The sequence below is a fragment of the Pneumocystis murina genome (assembly GCF_000349005.2).
Source record: "Pneumocystis murina B123 chromosome Unknown supercont1.11, whole genome shotgun sequence".
Classification (NCBI taxonomy): Eukaryota; Fungi; Ascomycota; class Pneumocystomycetes; order Pneumocystales; family Pneumocystaceae; genus Pneumocystis; species Pneumocystis murina.
Genome location: NW_017802369.1, coordinates 90,211 through 107,319, shown reverse-complemented (window position 1 = coordinate 107,319; position 17,109 = coordinate 90,211). Strand labels below are relative to the sequence as shown.

General features: G+C 26.9%; 9 protein-coding genes across 9 annotated transcripts; 4 read left to right on the top strand and 5 right to left on the bottom strand.

Annotated features, from left to right (window-relative positions):
• Window positions 1-34: 34 nt before the first annotated feature.
• PNEG_02465 (hypothetical protein) lies at window positions 35-1,058 on the bottom strand (the record flags this gene model as incomplete). The annotated part of the gene is made up of 2 exons (XM_007876283.1): window positions 35-623; window positions 1,011-1,058. 2 exons carry the CDS (start codon window positions 1,056-1,058, stop codon window positions 126-128), a joined length of 546 nt encoding a protein of 181 aa, XP_007874474.1. The 3' UTR covers window positions 35-125.
• A 445-nt stretch (window positions 1,059-1,503) lies between these two features.
• PNEG_02464 (hypothetical protein) lies at window positions 1,504-3,054 on the bottom strand (the record flags this gene model as incomplete). Its single annotated transcript, XM_007876282.1, has 6 exons — window positions 1,504-1,856; window positions 1,905-2,261; window positions 2,307-2,540; window positions 2,582-2,662; window positions 2,710-2,792; window positions 2,840-3,054. 6 exons carry the CDS (start codon window positions 3,052-3,054, stop codon window positions 1,504-1,506), a joined length of 1,323 nt encoding a protein of 440 aa, XP_007874473.1.
• Window positions 3,055-3,268: 214 nt separating this feature from the next.
• Window positions 3,269-4,193, top strand: PNEG_02463 (hypothetical protein; the record flags this gene model as incomplete). Its single annotated transcript, XM_007876281.1, has 5 exons — window positions 3,269-3,473; window positions 3,521-3,586; window positions 3,636-3,782; window positions 3,824-4,024; window positions 4,066-4,193. The coding sequence occupies 5 exons, from the start codon at window positions 3,269-3,271 to the stop codon at window positions 4,191-4,193; spliced, it is 747 nt and encodes a 248-aa protein (XP_007874472.1).
• A 66-nt stretch (window positions 4,194-4,259) lies between these two features.
• PNEG_02462 (hypothetical protein) lies at window positions 4,260-4,953 on the top strand (the record flags this gene model as incomplete). Its single annotated transcript, XM_007876280.1, has 2 exons — window positions 4,260-4,680; window positions 4,729-4,953. The coding sequence occupies 2 exons, from the start codon at window positions 4,260-4,262 to the stop codon at window positions 4,866-4,868; spliced, it is 561 nt and encodes a 186-aa protein (XP_007874471.1). The 3' UTR covers window positions 4,869-4,953.
• A 981-nt stretch (window positions 4,954-5,934) lies between these two features.
• PNEG_02461 (hypothetical protein) lies at window positions 5,935-7,571 on the bottom strand (the record flags this gene model as incomplete). The annotated part of the gene is made up of 2 exons (XM_007876279.1): window positions 6,327-7,571; window positions 5,935-6,278 (listed from the first exon to the last, which is right to left on the bottom strand). Exons 1-2 carry the CDS (start codon window positions 7,546-7,548, stop codon window positions 5,935-5,937), a joined length of 1,566 nt encoding a protein of 521 aa, XP_007874470.1. The 5' UTR covers window positions 7,549-7,571.
• Window positions 7,572-9,019: 1,448 nt separating this feature from the next.
• Window positions 9,020-9,589, bottom strand: PNEG_02460 (hypothetical protein). The gene is made up of 3 exons (XM_007876278.1): window positions 9,537-9,589; window positions 9,436-9,492; window positions 9,020-9,391 (listed from the first exon to the last, which is right to left on the bottom strand). Exons 2-3 carry the CDS (start codon window positions 9,462-9,464, stop codon window positions 9,058-9,060), a joined length of 363 nt encoding a protein of 120 aa, XP_007874469.1. The 5' UTR covers window positions 9,465-9,492; window positions 9,537-9,589; the 3' UTR covers window positions 9,020-9,057.
• A 522-nt stretch (window positions 9,590-10,111) lies between these two features.
• On the top strand, window positions 10,112-14,256 carry PNEG_02459 (hypothetical protein; the record flags this gene model as incomplete). Its single annotated transcript, XM_007876277.2, has 20 exons — window positions 10,112-10,201; window positions 10,253-10,355; window positions 10,404-10,475; window positions 10,524-10,630; window positions 10,677-10,792; window positions 10,839-11,073; window positions 11,128-11,278; window positions 11,325-11,422; window positions 11,473-11,613; window positions 11,657-11,842; window positions 11,888-12,125; window positions 12,172-12,381; window positions 12,434-12,690; window positions 12,734-12,947; window positions 12,995-13,224; window positions 13,271-13,418; window positions 13,464-13,556; window positions 13,602-13,739; window positions 13,785-13,959; window positions 14,007-14,256. 20 exons carry the CDS (start codon window positions 10,112-10,114, stop codon window positions 14,254-14,256), a joined length of 3,252 nt encoding a protein of 1,083 aa, XP_007874468.1.
• Window positions 14,257-14,543: 287 nt separating this feature from the next.
• PNEG_02458 (50S ribosomal protein L3) lies at window positions 14,544-15,561 on the bottom strand (the record flags this gene model as incomplete). The annotated part of the gene is made up of 5 exons (XM_007876276.1): window positions 15,348-15,561; window positions 15,055-15,306; window positions 14,913-15,006; window positions 14,786-14,867; window positions 14,544-14,741 (listed from the first exon to the last, which is right to left on the bottom strand). The coding sequence occupies exons 1-5, from the start codon at window positions 15,523-15,525 to the stop codon at window positions 14,544-14,546; spliced, it is 804 nt and encodes a 267-aa protein (XP_007874467.1). The 5' UTR covers window positions 15,526-15,561.
• Window positions 15,562-15,830: 269 nt separating this feature from the next.
• On the top strand, window positions 15,831-16,818 carry PNEG_02457 (hypothetical protein; the record flags this gene model as incomplete). The annotated part of the gene is made up of 6 exons (XM_007876275.1): window positions 15,831-16,020; window positions 16,068-16,117; window positions 16,171-16,270; window positions 16,320-16,379; window positions 16,423-16,722; window positions 16,781-16,818. Exons 1-6 carry the CDS (start codon window positions 15,843-15,845, stop codon window positions 16,816-16,818), a joined length of 726 nt encoding a protein of 241 aa, XP_007874466.1. The 5' UTR covers window positions 15,831-15,842.
• Between the last annotated feature and the right edge of the window lie 291 nt (window positions 16,819-17,109).

The window sequence follows — 17,109 nt, the reverse complement described above, 5'->3', positions numbered from 1 at the left end:
CATTTTTTGAAAAATACTTTACAGATATGTTATTTGTTTGATATGAATCATAATGCTTGAGTTTTAAAAAATAAGATTTCACTTTTTTTTGTTTTTAGCTTTTAAAAAGCATTAAATGATATTTTTCATCCATTCTGTTCTTCTCTTTGTTCATATATTTGTGCCAAAACACCTTCAAAACCCTCTCGTCCTGTCCTAGCGTTTTTAGAAAACCGTCGTACTGACCATTCTTCCATTTTTGTATTAACAAGTCGTGTAAAACTTGCCATTGCTTGAAATGTTGCTTCCTGTTCAAATAGGGTTTTATGTTTCGGATCATCTGGTGCTGGCCGATATACAACTTGTTCTTCAACTGAAACAACATGCGAAAAAGTCAAGTTAGCCGAACGTATAATTAACATTTCACGATTCGTACGAGGATCAACTTCACTAACTTCGCGTACATATGAATCCCCTCCTCCTACAAATTTAAGAATCCAATGAGGTGCTGATTGACGACAAGTAATAAGTCGTTCTGTACGCAAAACACCTGTTTCCGGATCGATTTCTCTACGTAATGTGTCAATCGAAACAACATGTGTTGCTCGTTCATTCGGATATTTTCTCCAATGTGCAATACTAACCTACCCTTCTGTATGAGTTTAAACTTAAAAAAAAACATTTTTTCATAATATTAGAATAAAGATGCACATATTTTCCAAGGTAAAAAGCGTAAAGATATTATAAAACACGACATATACTTTATAGTGTGATTAACCCCATAAATGTCTCATTAAAAAGTTGATATATAATTTTTGATAAATATTTAGTTTAACTTTTGATAATAGAAAAGAAAAAGGCATTTATGTAAATTTCAAAAAAATAACCGAGTTATATGCGTATTATATGCGTTATATATGCACACCATATACTATGTATATCTGTATTATACACATCATATACCTACCATATACGTACTATATGCACACCTTTATTCCCCGATAAAGTCGTTTTATGCTATCTAATCTTACCTGATGCCATGGATAATCAAAAACAAATGTCGTTCCAAAAAATTTCATTAAGTAATTAAAGAATAAGAAGCAAAAATAGACTTCAAATGTCAAGATCAAGTCTTAACAGAAGGTCAAAACTAAAACACTATTTTACAGCGAATAATTATTTTTAAAACGCTGTTCAAATGAGTATAAAATAAAAGGGTTAGGATGAGGATGGTCTATCCAATAAACTCCTTTTATTCTATATTTCTTGCTTGAAAGTAGCTTTTTTAGAAAAAATGAATACGGGATTCGATTTATATTCAAATGCGAACGTTGAAAATTATATATTGAAAATTAGCTTTATAAGTAAAAAATATTTTTATGCAGCAAAAATAAGGTAAATTATGATAGAATGAAAAATATTATTTTATGTAGAAAGAAGGAATCTTTTTGGATAAAAAATGAAGAAAAATTAAATTAAGATAATATTATGAAAATATATATTTTTGAGAAAAATATATAAAATTTACTTTCTAAATCGTCTTTGAAGCTTAAGGATATCGGTTTGAAGATCAGTAGTTTTAGTTTCTAAATCATCAAGAGGAGTTTCTTGAATACGTACTTCAGAAATACGACGTTCTTGTTCAAGGCGATCTAAATGTTTTTTTGCATCTAAAAGAAGTTCAATAGAACGCTGAAGTTGTTCGAATTTAGCGCATGTTTTTTCAGTTGGCATGGTTAGTCGAGTAGCCAGACCCAACTCAGTTAATATTGTCGAAATTTTTGTTGCAACGGTAGATTTGGCCATACTTAACCGTGTGGAACGCAAATAAATACCCGCTTGCAATTTCTCATGCCATGATACACCATAAATATTCTCTGTGAATTAATATTAATGAAGATTTTTATATTTATATTATTTGTTACCTTCTCGAGATGAAAGTTTCCTGATTTTTTTAAAGATAGCATCTTTTTGTGAACCTATTGACCCCGAAAAAGTATGAGAAGAAGTATTTTCCGAGTTTTTTCTTTTTTTATTTTTATCAGCAATAAGTATATTATTTGTAAGAATTCCTAATCCTTGACTAGATGTATATTTAGCGATACTTCCGTTAGGTACAGGTGCTTCTAAAAGACGTAGCAACTCTTTTCTTTCTTGCGCCATTTTTTTCCTGTAGGCTTCTATTCTTTGTGATTCTATAAATAATGCTTCTTCTTCTGCAATCTCTTCTGGTGTTCTCATAGCAAGACTTGCAAGATGTTTTTTTCTAGAAATCTCTTTTTCTTTAAGGCTTTTAGCCCAAAATAAACAATAAAAAATATAAATACCTTTGTTATAATATAATTGATTCAATTCTTCTGTTTGTGTAGGTGTCATCATCGCAATAGGTGTTCTTGCCATAAGAATTTTACGGACAACTGTATAATATCTATCCTTTATATCCTCCATCGTCCTTTGGTTCCCTTTATAATCATATCTATCAGCAATAACGACAAAACGTAGATCATATTCTCTGCAAAGGGAAAACAAATAATCCGTTTCTTCTCGAGACCAATCCAATGCTAACAAAATTAATAAAAGATATTTATCCAATAAAAATAACCCGTAAGATTTAGAGCATATTCCTCATTCGAATAAGCTATAATATTAACTTTTTTATTCAATTTTTCAAATCGATATTCTTCTACTTAAAATAAGCCTCTCAAACCTAAAATAGACATATAAACACACCATTTTCACCATCCCCTGCCCTTACCCAATGACTAAATAGATGTCCGTCTTTCCTGGCTCCATTAACAAATGATGTCCAAACCCTATTAAACATTTTTTAATAATAAACATCGTGAATTCTTAAATCTACCATGATGCAGCTTTTTGCCGAAGTTTCGGCCTATTTTTGAACTTATTCTGAAGTATTGCAATCGGTGGAGTATTTTCTCCTAAAAGTGAATATAATTCTCGTGTTATAAATTCCGATTTTTTCTCTGAATGTATTTTCGGTTTTACCCGAGGTACAGGCTTAGAAATACCCATTTCTTGTAAATTAAAAACATCCCTTATATCAGAACTCGTCATTCTATAATATAATTCACTTTATAATCTCAAATATTACGTATTTATCATGCTTTAGGAGCTTTTACTTCTTTACAAATATATGTCGTCAGAAGCCTGTCGTCCGTTGTTGCTCGGGTAACGCGTGCTCACATGACTTTTGTTGACATTTTGAATACTGAAATTTCTAATAAAAAAAAACAATCTTTAAAAACTTATTTTTTTTTAAGAAAATAAGATGTCTTCTTCTGAATCTGTTTTTTTTCCTGCCAATTGTGAGAGCTCATTATTATCAACCCTTCCCTCTATAAACTTATCATTTGATGAAATGAAACATAAAATGGCACAATTTACACTGAAGTTTGATAAATTTATTATGAATATGAGGGAAAAGAAATTGGAAGAAAGAAATCGCTATATGAAAAGTATAGGAGAGGATCGAGGTTATTATTGAATATATGTGGATAGAGTTTGATATTAATAAATCAAGAAATACAGAAAAATCTTCAAAAACAAATAAATGATTGTAAAGAGATAGAAAAAAATTCAATTGAGGGTAGATGATTGTTGTATTTTTGTTTTCATGAATGTTGAAAGAATATTAGCTGTTGAGAAAGAAAAACAGGAAGTAATTGAGGCGGAACGATCAATTGCAGAATTTAAAGAAAAGAAAGCGATGATGACAGAGAAACGGGAATATTTATTGCAACAAATACAAGAAATAAGTCAAGCAATTCAAAAAAAACGGGAATGTAAGAATTAAATTGTTAAATTAATGTATTTAACAAGTTAGTTCGGACTAATATGAGACATATGTTCATTAAGCAGGCAGCTAAAAACCAACCGGAGCTTCGATTTTGGGAAGAGCATTTGGCTATGAAGATTAAAGGTGTTAAAGATGATTTTCTTAAAATTATTTTTACACATATTGATGAAAATGATTGGATGAAGGAATTTTATTTCATTATTAATCTTTCAAAAAGGGAATATGAGGGTAAGATCCTTTTCCTATGTATTTTTTTTTCATTAGAAAAGTTACTGAATGTTCACCCGCATTGGCAACGGTTCATGAAATTGTGTCAAAATTAAACAGTTCTAGAGATTTTTTTGAATTTCTTAAAAATATGAGAAAGGCTTTTAAAAAATCTATTCAACTATCTTAGATTATTACAAAAATTATTTTCTACTTTATATTCGTTGATTCATGGTATGGTTATAAAAAATATTATATGGACAAAATGAATCGTTTAAATATGAATTTTCGTAATAATAGTTTACTGACACTTATTAAACCTTTTGAAGCATCAAGGGTAATCGTTTCATGTATATCTCAATCGTTTAAACAGGTTAATCTACGGTTTACTCATCAAAATACATACTCATGGCCTAATACTCTATCACGAAAAAGAAAAATTGTATATGTAATATCAGGAATTACAATATGGGCATTTGTGCTTGGAGTTTCTTTTAATTATCAACGTTATTGTTCTCCGGTTATTTCTTATCTTATGTATGAGCTCAAACGTAGTCCGACTGTAGAAACATATCTTGGAAAAAATATTGATTTCTCATCTAAATGGCCCTGGATATATGGAAAAATTAATAATGTTAAAGGCCATATTAATATATCATTTCGAGTGAGTGGTTCTAGTAAGTGTTCGCTTGCTATATTATAATGAAAGGTTAAAAATTATATAGAAGATAGTGCAATTGTTAAATTTAAGAGTGTTCGCAAAGAAAAGGGCGTGGACTGGGTAACATTGGAGTGGACTATATCTCCAAGTAAGAATCATGAAGAAATATCTCTTTTGGATGAACTAAATTTACTAAGTAAATGATTATTTAGTTCTCTTGAATGAATTCTATGTAAGAATGAATAGTAAAAATAATGGTTAAAAATGTTATTTTTGATTATTCAGAATAACTCAGATTTCAAATTTTAGTTTTGTAAATACATTATTGATGTGTTTTTTGGTAGTAAATTTATATTTAATAAATTTCTTAAATTTTTATATAGTGTCTTGTAAGAATATAGCATCCAATTTGTTTACTGTTATTGTTGTATTGTGTATGATATACGATATTATCTTGAAAATAGAATTATATGTTAATATTTTTAATATATTTATATAAACTGTTATGATTATATTATATATTTCCACAAGAAATTTTAAATTTTTCTTGAATTGTATAAAACATTGAAAGATTAAAAAATGTAATTATTCTATGAATTATATTATTTTAAATTATCATTAATTATTCAATAATATTTTAAATGTTTTTAGCTATTTTAAATTAACAAAAACATAAATTTTGATATAAATTCTTAAAAATATAATATATTAGCTTAATTTTTTCAAATAATTTTAATCAAAAGCAAAATAAATTAGTCAAAAAACCATATTCTTAAAGAATACAAAAATTCTTTTTATATTAAATCATATTTAATATCTGTCTATAAAATTAATAGTCCTAATAGTTAAATTATTTTTTCCTAAATTAAATTCTCAAGTTTAATATTTAAGATTTTATAACTTATAGTTTTAAAAACTATAAGGATTTCTAATTTTAAATATCATATATCAATATGACAAAAAAGAAACATTTCATTTTTAAAAAGTCTCATCAACCTCATGTTATTAGATAAATATTAAATATAATTTTTTATTCATAGAAAAAAATAAATCCTTTTTCAAAAATAAATAACGTTCACCTATAAAAATATAAAGTAGAAATTCCTCAATTAAGAGAACCAATATTTAAATTAATACACAATTTAGTATAAAAACAATTTTACATTCAAAACCTATTTTATAGGGTTGAAAAATTAACATATAATATTTAATAATGAACCCTTTAAATAATTTTTAAATCAAAAATATCTAAAATATATACCTAATATACCTAGGAGCCTTTTGAAAAATCATGCATTTCTGACTTTTCAGAATACTTATGAAATGTTGAAGGATTTTGTCTTAAAAAGCCATTTCGCCTATTTTCCGAAAATCTTCCATAATTAGTTGACAAAGACCTTGGAATATCCGAATAACTGTACAACTTATTAGAAAAATTCTCTTTAGCAACATTTGAGTCGTAATCTAGAAGAGCTGCATTTCGATTGAAAGAATCCATGGTATTTTGTGAATTTAAAGAATAAGGAGAAGTACTATAATTTGAATTTTTGCTAGTATTAAAAATTTGCGCGTGCAAATTTCTAGATTCAAGAGATTTGGAATTTTGAACCTCATCTTTGAAAACTATATTAACTAAATTACTTAAACAATTTTGTGACTTACACTTAGAAGCTGCTAACTTTGAATCTTTTTCAGCATTGTCTCCAGAAAAATAGTAATCCGGTTTTTGATATGCAGGAGATACATTAGTAGATGATAAACTTTGATTTCTTGAAAAAGGTGATTTATTATTAGTAGGTGTACCTGTAGCACCCCATCCTCTGTATCCTCCTTTATTAAAATCAGTTTCTCCAACACTATATGATTGATCTTTTTCTGAATAATTAGTTCTTTGGACTCCTTCCGAGATATCATTTATAATAGGAGTAATTTTATAGTTTCCAACTTGTTTAGGAGGAACTTTAGAAAATCGTCTACGTCTTCGACACCAAAACCATATCAAGGCAATAAATACAATAATAAAAACAGCCGATGGTATCAATATCGCTATTAAAGATCCTTCTCCAAATAAACTTTTATTTTTAGTAGTCTCCATCTCATAATGATGAATATCCATTGAATCTGTTTCCACAGCTGTAGAAGTAGCAGAAGCTGAAGAAGAAGTTTCTGCAAGAGTTGTAGTATTATAAGATTTATCAACAGTTTTTGTTAATAAATTTGTCACAGTATTTGTTGCAGTATTTGTTATAGTAGTTGTCAAAATACTTGTCGAAATACTTGTCGAAATACTTGTCGTAGTGCTTACTGAAACATGCGTTTCAATCTTTAATACTGTAGTTAATGCAGAATACAGCGTTTTTGTAACTACAGAAATAGTTTTATTTTGTATAGATTCAATCTCTTTATTATTTACAGGAGTTAATGAAGTTCCATTAGCATTGGGACTCTGCAAAGACGCATTAAATGAATTAGCTGAACCAGGTATAGATGTTTCATTGGATAATTTGTCTGAAAGAGTTTTGTTAGATAATTTGTCTGAAAGAGTTTTGTTAGATAAATTATTCTCAGAAGCTATTCCAGACGAGTTATTTCCATGCCCTGTCATATTAGATGCTTTTTGTTTAGGTGGAATATCAGGCCTTGTTTGAGTTGTATTATGTAAATTCGGCATCGTTATTGTTTTGTTATTTACATTCAAAGTTAAATCGGTTGAATTTCTTAAAGAGACGTCTGATCTTTTAGATACAACAAAAGATAATTTAGCTCTTTCCCTCATTTTAGATGAAGATTCTTGTATATTCTTATCCGACTTTAAAAGCACTGGAATAGGCTTTAATACAAATATTCCAAGTAACAAAATCAATAAAGATGGAAAAAAATGCATGAAAAATCCCAAAAATATATTCGCTCTTCTTAAAACTAGACTTACAGATCCTATTAACAAAAAAATAATTATTTTCTTAATATAAAAAGCCATAAAAAACAACTTATCATCTTTTAACAAAAAAATACTATAAAGATCGTTCTCTATAGATAGTAGTTGACCTTTTAGAAAATATTAAAACACTTATAAACAATAATTTTTTTGTTCTTGTTAAATACTCCGACTTAATATATTTTTCTTAAAAATATAATTTTTAAGAAAAATATTAATAAAAATACTATTATTTATTAGCCTAAGCATTAACAAAAAAGTGCTATATTTTAATAAAAATACCATTTATATTTAATATTAACTTAGTTTCTTAAGAAATATTTAAAATTTAAGACGAATCCGATATTTTATTCCAGAAAAAAAATAGATAAAAATAAAATTTAAATTCAGCCTTTTTAAATGAACCTGTATACTTTCTTAATAGTACTTAAAATAGTTTTACGTTAAAAGTAGTTTAATATAAGTTAATAAAAAGATGAATTACTATATAAATTTTTTAGTTGAAAAAATAAAAAAATTAATAAGATTTTAAAATGTAAAACACAGATAAAAAAACCCGGGATATTTTATTGTATAAGCCAGAAATATTTTGAAATATATAAATTGTGTATGAATATCCCTGTGTACGTTTTCCGGGTTAAGATAGAAAAAAATATAAATATATTTTTGAATATTGTATGTGCTGAATATTGAAGTGAATTGTAGATGAAGAAAATGATTTAGAGAGTTGAAATTTTAAAAAGATGATTAAAATGCATACCATTTATTTTTTGAGTCTTTTGAATAGTATCCAGAAAAATTTAAATTATAATTTCTGATTTGTAATGAAATTTATAATTGAAATCTTATGTAGTGATAAAACATGTGATGAATTCAATCGACAATATATTTTTAAAAAAGAATTTAGGTGATACTTTTTATAAATACTTTCAAAAATATATGAAAAATCTAACTTATATATTTTAAATATCATGTATATTTAATTGTTTACCTAGATTTTTATAGTTAGAATTATTTTTGAGAAATCTAGTCATTATATTTATAAATATCTCGTAATATTTGATATATTCATTAAGAAGTCCAATAAAAAGTGACTTAAAAACATGAATAAAGTTATTAGTATGAATTGTCGAATTTCTTCCTAAACATTTTTGAAGATTTTATAGAAAATTTCTATATAATTGAGTGTAAATAAAATCTAGCCATTAAAATATCTTATAAAAGAATATATATAAAAAAGAAATTTTGTATATATTCAAAATAATATAAGTCAGGAAAAATTGTCAAAAGAATTGATTATTACATATATCTATATTCTAGACATTAAAAATTAAAGACATTTTTAAACAAAATACATACTTTCAATAAAGTTTAAACAAAAATAATCCATATTTTTGTTTTAAAAATCGCATTATAAACCATAACTTCAAATCCATTAATTATCTAATACTATAAAAATCATGTCTTCGATAAAACTGAAACTCCTGTATGATATCGAGTATCATTTGTATCAGAATGAAAAGTACGCGCAAATAAATTCAAATCTTGTGATGAAAAAATAATTGGAGGTAAATAAATATCCGGTATAATATCATTTAAAGAACTTCCTTCAAAATCTTGTCTATCAATATTCTTTTTTGGTGACTTCTTTCTAAAACAAAAAAATATTGACTTGTACAATTGAACTACCGAAAATCTTGACTTATCTATATCATGATCTTCCTCAAGAATCTTTCTTGTACGTAATTGATGAATAAAAAAAAGAACAATAATAGCTACAAAAATAGGAACACTTCCAATCATCAAACTTATGTTTATCAACATTCATTGACCTACAAAATAATAAATATTACCGGAGCCACCATTTACCTATCAGAACTTAATTCTTATATTCTTATTAAATTCTTAGTTCTATTCAAGAAATATACACAACAAACCTTTTAAATCTAACATTAAAGATCTTCTAATTACTTCTTTAATGTCTAACATATTTTATTAATCTCTTAAACATCAGTGCTCGACTAAGGGCTTGTCAGGTAAAGCTTACAACTTAGGCTAAAATATATAAAAACACAAATGTATAGATTAAGAACATTACAAGGTATCAAATAATTCTATTGTTTCAGAAAATTGAATAATATGTTTATTACTTAATATTTTTTAAACAAGTTAAATCTTTAAGAAATAAAAATAAAAAAATAAAAAAAATATTTTAAGATTAAAAAGAAGTCGTAAAACTGTTAGTTATCTATATTTTAAGTAAAAATATTAGAATTAAGATTTTTAAGGTCATCAGAAGCTCTTAAAACGATACCTTCTCTAATAAACGATTCTTTAAAGTGAGATCGACAAAAAAACAAATTGTTAAAAAAACAAGGAAAAGGCTTTATTTATTGTATAAAATAGATAAATATTCATAAAATATGATATTGATATTATATATTAGGAATTTTCGTGGAAATTTTTGGGCAAAATTTGGTAGAAATATTCCAAAAAAAAAGATTGGAAGAAGATGGACGATATTCTAAATTTTGAGCAAGATTTTAATGTTGAACTTCTTGATCGTATTGTTCATACATTTTATCAGGGATCAGGTGTAGAGGTATATATTTGTTTTGGTGGAAAAAGAGAAATTAACAAATGGATTAAATAGCAACAACAGGCACAAAGAATTCTGACTCAATTTCAAGAACATCCTGATGCATGGATGAGGGTTGATACGATTCTTGAAAAATCAAATGTTGTTCAAACAAAACGTAAGGGTTTTATGGGATTTATAATATTTTTATTGAACTTAAAATTAGATATTGCACTTTCAATTCTTGATAAACTTATATCGACACGATGGAAAATTCTTCCGCGTGAACACTGTCAAGGTGATTATTATGTTTTATAATTATAATATGAATAATCTAATTTAATAGGCATTCGAAATTTTGTTGTTGCAATTATGATTAAAACATCATCTGATGAAACAACTCTTCATAAAGAAAAACAATATTTAAACAAACTTAATCTTACGCTTGTTCAGGTATATATTATTTATATGAACGAGAGATATATTCAGGTGTTTATAGATTCTTAAACAAGAATGGCCAAAAAATTGGCCTACGTTTATAACAGAAATTGTAAATGCATCAAAGACAAATTTATCATTGTGTGAAAATAATATGGCAGTTCTTAAGCTTCTTAGGTATTTTTGGGGGCTTTATTTTATCATTGTTGTTGATTTTATATAGTGAAGAAATTTTTGACTATTCTGCTGAACAAATGACTCAAGTTAAAACAAAAAATCTTAGAAATCAAATGTCGGGGGAATTTTCTGAAGTTTTTCAGCTTTGTTCTGAAATCCTTGAAAAAGCTCAAAAAACAAGTTTAATTTTAGCAACTTTAGAAACAGTTCTTAGATTTTTAAATTGGATTCCTTTAGGATTTATTTTTGAAACGAATATTATCCATACTTTATGCACTAGAGTAGATATTCTTTTTTTAATCTTTTTTTTAGATATATTTTTTACTTTTATATAGTTTCTTGAAGTGTCTGAATTTAGAAACGTAACACTAAAATGTTTAACTGAAATTGCTGGATTATCTGTTATGCCTCAATATGACGAAAAGTTTGTAAGTCTCTTAAACTTAACAATGTCTTCTATCAATAATATTATTCCTTTGAACACTGGTATGTAATATAATATTTTTTTAATAATAATGTATTAATAAGATAGATTTTAGGGTTGCTTATGATTCTAGCAACTCCCAAGAACAAGATTTTATCCAGAACCTTGCACTTTTTCTTTCTACATTTCTTGGAACACATGTAAAAGTATTTTTTTCATTTTTACTTTCTTTTTTTTTTTTAATTTAATATTTTAGCTTGTTGAAAATCAGGAAAACAGAGATCTTCTTTTAAATGCGCATTTCTATTTAATTAAGATTTCCCAGGTAGATGAACGAGAAATTTTTAAAATATGTTTAGAGTATTGGTCAAAACTTGTAGCTGAGCTTTATGAAGAAGTAAATTTATGATAAATTTTAAAGTCAGACTAATTCTATTTAGATACAACAGTTGCCAATTACTGATATGAATCCTCTTTTATCCCTTAATTTATCGGCAAGTCTTGCTAGCGGTGGAGCTACACCAGCTAGTATGTATGCAAATATTCCACTTCGAAAACATATTTATTCAGAAGTCCTGTCAAATTTACGTGTTGTTATGGTAGAGAAAATGGTAAAACCGGAAGAAGTAAGCTTAATTATATTCTTAAAAAAAAAACTAATTAAATATAAGGTCTTGATAGTTGAGAATGACGAAGGAGAAATTGTTAGAGAATTTGTTAAAGAAAGCGATACTATTGTTCTTTATAAGAGCATGAGGGAATGCCTTGTTTATTTAACACATTTGGATGTCGTGGATACTGAAATTATCATGTCTGATAAACTCGCTAGACAAATTGATGGGAGTGAGTGGTCATGGGCTAATTTAAACACTCTTTGTTGGGCTATCGGGTCTATTTCTGGTGCTATGAGTAAACTTTTATTTAAAATTGCAGATTTAAGATTAAATAAATTTAGATGAAGAAACTGAAAAAAGATTCCTAGTTATGGTTATTAAAGATCTTCTTGGTTTAACGGAAATGAAAAGAGGAAAAGATAATAAGGCTGTTGTTGCATCAAATATTATGTATATTGTGGGTCAATATCCTCGATTTTTAAAAGCACATTGGAAGTTTTTGAAAACTGTAGTAAATAAACTTTTTGAATTTATGCATGAAACCCATGAAGGTGTGTTTTATAAAAATCGTGCGCATAGCCTACATTTATTGAGTTTAAATAGGTGTGCAAGATATGGCATGCGATACATTTATAAAAATTGCACAAAAATGTCGGAGACATTTTGTAGCACAACAGGCAGGAGAACATGAGCCTTTCATAGATGAAATTGTTCGGAATTTACATAAGATTACAGAGGATCTTTCTCCTCAACAAGTGCATACATTTTATGAAGCATGTGGATATATGATCTCTGCTCAACCGTCTAAAACTATTCAAGAAAGATTAATTTCAGAGCTTATGAAATTACCTAATGCTGTGGTAATTTGAAAAATTAATTAAATATTTTTATAATTATTATTAGTGGGATAATATTATACAACAGGCTGGTCAAAATGTAGATGTTTTAGATAATAATGAGACTATTAAAATAATAGGAAATGTTCTTAAAACTAATGTATCTGCGTGTTCATCAATTGGTGGCCATTTTTATCGACAAATTGGGAATATATATATGGATTTATTAGGACTCTATAGGGCAGTAAGCACTATAATTTCAAATACAGTAGCATCTCAGGGTAATATATGTTTACATTTATAAGCTAATAATATATATCATTATTAGGGAATATTGCCACCAGAACACCTAGAATAAGAAGTTTAAGAACTGTAAAAAAAGAAATTCTTAAACTTGTTGAAGTATTTGTCAGTAAAGCAGATGATCTTGAAGCTATCAATAATGCTTTAATTCCACCTCTTTTAGAAGCAGTTTTGGGAGATTATAATAGAAATGTTCCTGATGCAAGAGATAGCGAAGTTTTAAATATGATGACTACGATTATTTCAAGGCTTGGGGTAAAAATTTTATATATTTATATTGCTGCTATTGATATTTTTTAAGTCTTTAATGACAGAAGCAATTCCTATTGTTCTACAGTCTGTATTCGAATGTACTCTTGCTATGATTAACAAAGAATTTACTGAATTTCCTGAGCATCGTGTTGGATTTTTTAAATTATTGCATGTTATAAATCTTAATTGTTTTCCAGGTTTGTAGTATATTTAAAATATGTAGAAGATACCAATTTTTCTAGCTCTTTTAAGGCTCCCTGCTCCTCAATTTAAGCTTATAATAGATAGCATAATGTGGGCTATTAAACATACAACACGTGATATCGCAGAAATTGGTAATTTTGATATTAAACCTTTAGATCTTAGGCTTATAGAATTAGGTCTTAATATATGTTTAGAACTGATCAATAACATTGCAAATACAGAAACGAGTGTTGCTAATTTTTTTTTCCAGCAGTATTTTCTTTCAATTCTTCAGGATATATTTTTCGTTTTGACAGATACAGATCATAAATCAGGTATTTCTACTATTTAAAACATCTTTATATTTATACGTTTTAAAGGATTCAAATTACAAAGTGTAATTCTTGCAAGAATGTTTCATTTGGTTGAATCTGGCGCCATTCAAGCATCATTATATACTTCTCAACAAGTCCGGGACGAAAATACTCCAAATTCCGTATTTTTAAAAGAATACGTTGTTAGTCTTTTACATAGTGCATTTCCTCATTTACAACTGTAAGAATTATATAGTTTTAAAGAGTTTTATAACTAATGTTTTTAAGTGGTCAGGTACAAAGTTTTGTATTAGGTTTATTTTCTCTTAATATGGATATCCCTAAATTCAAACTTAATCTTCGCGATTTCTTAATACAGCTCAAAGAGTTTTCTGGGGACGATAATGCAGAATTGTTTCAAGAAGATCGTGATATGGAATTAGAAGCTAAACAAAAAGCTGATCGTGAACGTGCACTAAATGTGCCAGGAATGATTAAACCTTCAGAACTTCCAACAATTGATGAAGAAGAATTATAGTTTCGTATATAAATGTTTCTTAGTTTAAAATCTTAAATGTAGATATTACTTAGAAAACTTAATAACAACCCTAAATGATAAAAAATAATATTAGTACTAACATTACTCACAAAATACAAATACTTTTTATGAAGAAATAATATTAAAATATCACTATAAATATTTTTACATGCAAAATTTCCTAAAAAATATTTAATGTTTAATACCAAAATTAATTTCAATCCTATTTATCAAGAAAAGGCGGTAAAACTGATCTATTTATAAAATAAGTTCAAATTATAAATATTCTAACTAGATAAATTAGGAGGTGCCCTCTTTATAGTATCTTTTATAGTAACATATCCTTTATCAGGACCAGGAACCGATCCTTTAACAAGAATTAATCCATTTTCATGGTCTATTTTAATAATAGGAACATTTTGTATAGTAACATTTTTTCCTCCCATTCTCCCCGCCATTTTTTTCCCTGGTAACACTCTTCCCGGCTAAATAACATAAATATTTAGAATTAAATAAAAAAATCATATACATCTTGTGATTGTCCCATTGAACCGGACGATCTATGAGAAATAGATACACCATGTGATGCAGGAAGGCCGTGAAATTTCCATCTTAAAATATAATAAATTATCAAATATAGTAAATATATAAAATACCTTTTCATAACACCCGAAAATCCCTTTCCAATACTTTTACCACGTATATCTACAAAAGTTCCTTCTTGAAAATGATTTACAAATAATTGTGTACCTTTTCCAAAATTAATACACTATATTTATTAAATAAATAGAAAAAAACCCGGAACCAAAGATTCTACTGGCTCTTTTGTTCTAAATTCCACTAATTTTGATTTTGGTGGTACTTTCGCCTTTGCAAAATGCCCAAGCATTGCTTTAGAGATATTTTTCGGATTCCTCGACCCCATTCCAACTTGAACAGCATTATAACCATTTTTCTTTTTTGTGCGTATCTCTATAACCTGAAGACGATCTACTTGAAGTACTGTTACAGGAATTCGCTCCCCATCTTGTGTCCATACTGCTGTCATCCCTAAAATACCTAAGAAAAGAGTCATTCTTACAATAAAATACCTCTTTTACGTGCTAAGAGACCTGTTCTTTCTGGAATTTGCTTTTGTTTTATCCTTTTAGGGTGAACATAAGACGGTAAAGATAATTCTTGAGATGATTTTAACGGTTTACGGCTTAAAATGCTCCTTTTTGAGCTGGAAAAAAAGGATCTGTAACATCTAAATAACAACGATCTCATATTTACTGTCTTATAAGTATTATTTTTCTTAAATTTCTAGCTAATTAGATATTTTATTTTTTTCTAATTTTCAGAGGTTGCCGATCAACAGTGTTTATAAGTGTAAATATTTTTTTGATAAAATCCTTTATTATAAGTGATAATTACTTACTTCCGGAGAGGTTTTTTATTCTCTTTTATTACGTTATATCTATATCTTAAAAATCTGGTTTTTTTAGGACATTTTCATAGATTTAGAGAGTTTCTAAATAGTCATTATAACTCCAGGAATAAGGTGTATATTATTTTTAAAACTCCAGAATTTGAGAATTTCTACTATGGAAGATATAAATATAGATGAAAATAGTTCTTCTCAAGCTTTTTTTCCAAAAAAAAATCAAGAAATATCTATTGATGTGTTAAAAGAAGCATTTCCAGATATCGACGAAAAAGTATTGAATGCAGTTCTTATAGCTAGTAATTATTCAATTGAATCATCACTTAATGCACTTTTAAGTCTGTTTTATGTATTTTTTTTGAAAGTTTTGCTTAATATGTTTAAGGTATCAGTGATTCAAATTATAAGCCAGAAATACCAATACAAACACATTCTGTTTATATTAAACCCATATTTATATTTGTAAGTTATTTTTAATATTATTTTAGGGAAATGATATAGTTTCTGATATTATGAAATTTCATCAAATTGAAAACGATTATAGATATGCTTGCCATTTGGCTCAGATAACACAAAACCCATTAAATGGTTAGTTTTCTAATATTTAAATGTTTTAAGCCATAAAAATATTTTTTAGGTAGAAGAAATAGATATATTCCACATTATGACAATAAGAAAGAATATTCTTTTATTAGTGGTTTGTATTTGAAATATTTAGTATTTTATTGATCAATAATAAGAAGAATTATCAGCTATTTATGGAAACATAAAACAAGGATTTGGCGAAGCAAAAACAAAAGTTTCTAGCTTTTTTTCTAATATTAAAAAACGAATTGATAATGATGTGTCATTTAATGAAAAAAAGAATAATTTTTCTGACCCTTCTTCAAAAAAATCTACTGAGATGCCAAAGACATCTTTTGATGATTCTGATATAACGTTATTTGCACTTGAAGAAGATTTTGTTCATTTGGATTTAGAAGACAATAAAAAGGCCTCTCAAAGGCTACTATCAAACTCGTGTTCTAAAAATGATTCAGGTAAGTTTGAATATTACTATATTTCTATTTTCCATTAAATATGTTGAATGTTTTATAGACCAGAATTTAAAAAAAAATAACGATCATACAATTTAAAAGATTTTTGATTATTATTGTTATATGAAATTTAAATATTATTTATTATGAAGTACTATGGATGATTTTGTCTTTATACATGATTGAAATATTTTTAAAGATATAAAAAAAATTTGAAAAGCTTGGGAATTATATTCATATTTTAGATTAAAACATAAATAATTTTAAAGTATATATAATATATAAATTAATTCTTAAATATATCAACAAATATAATAGGACGTAACCTTGTTTTAAACTATGTTGATTAATTATTGTATTTATAAAATACACATATATATTTTTAAACTA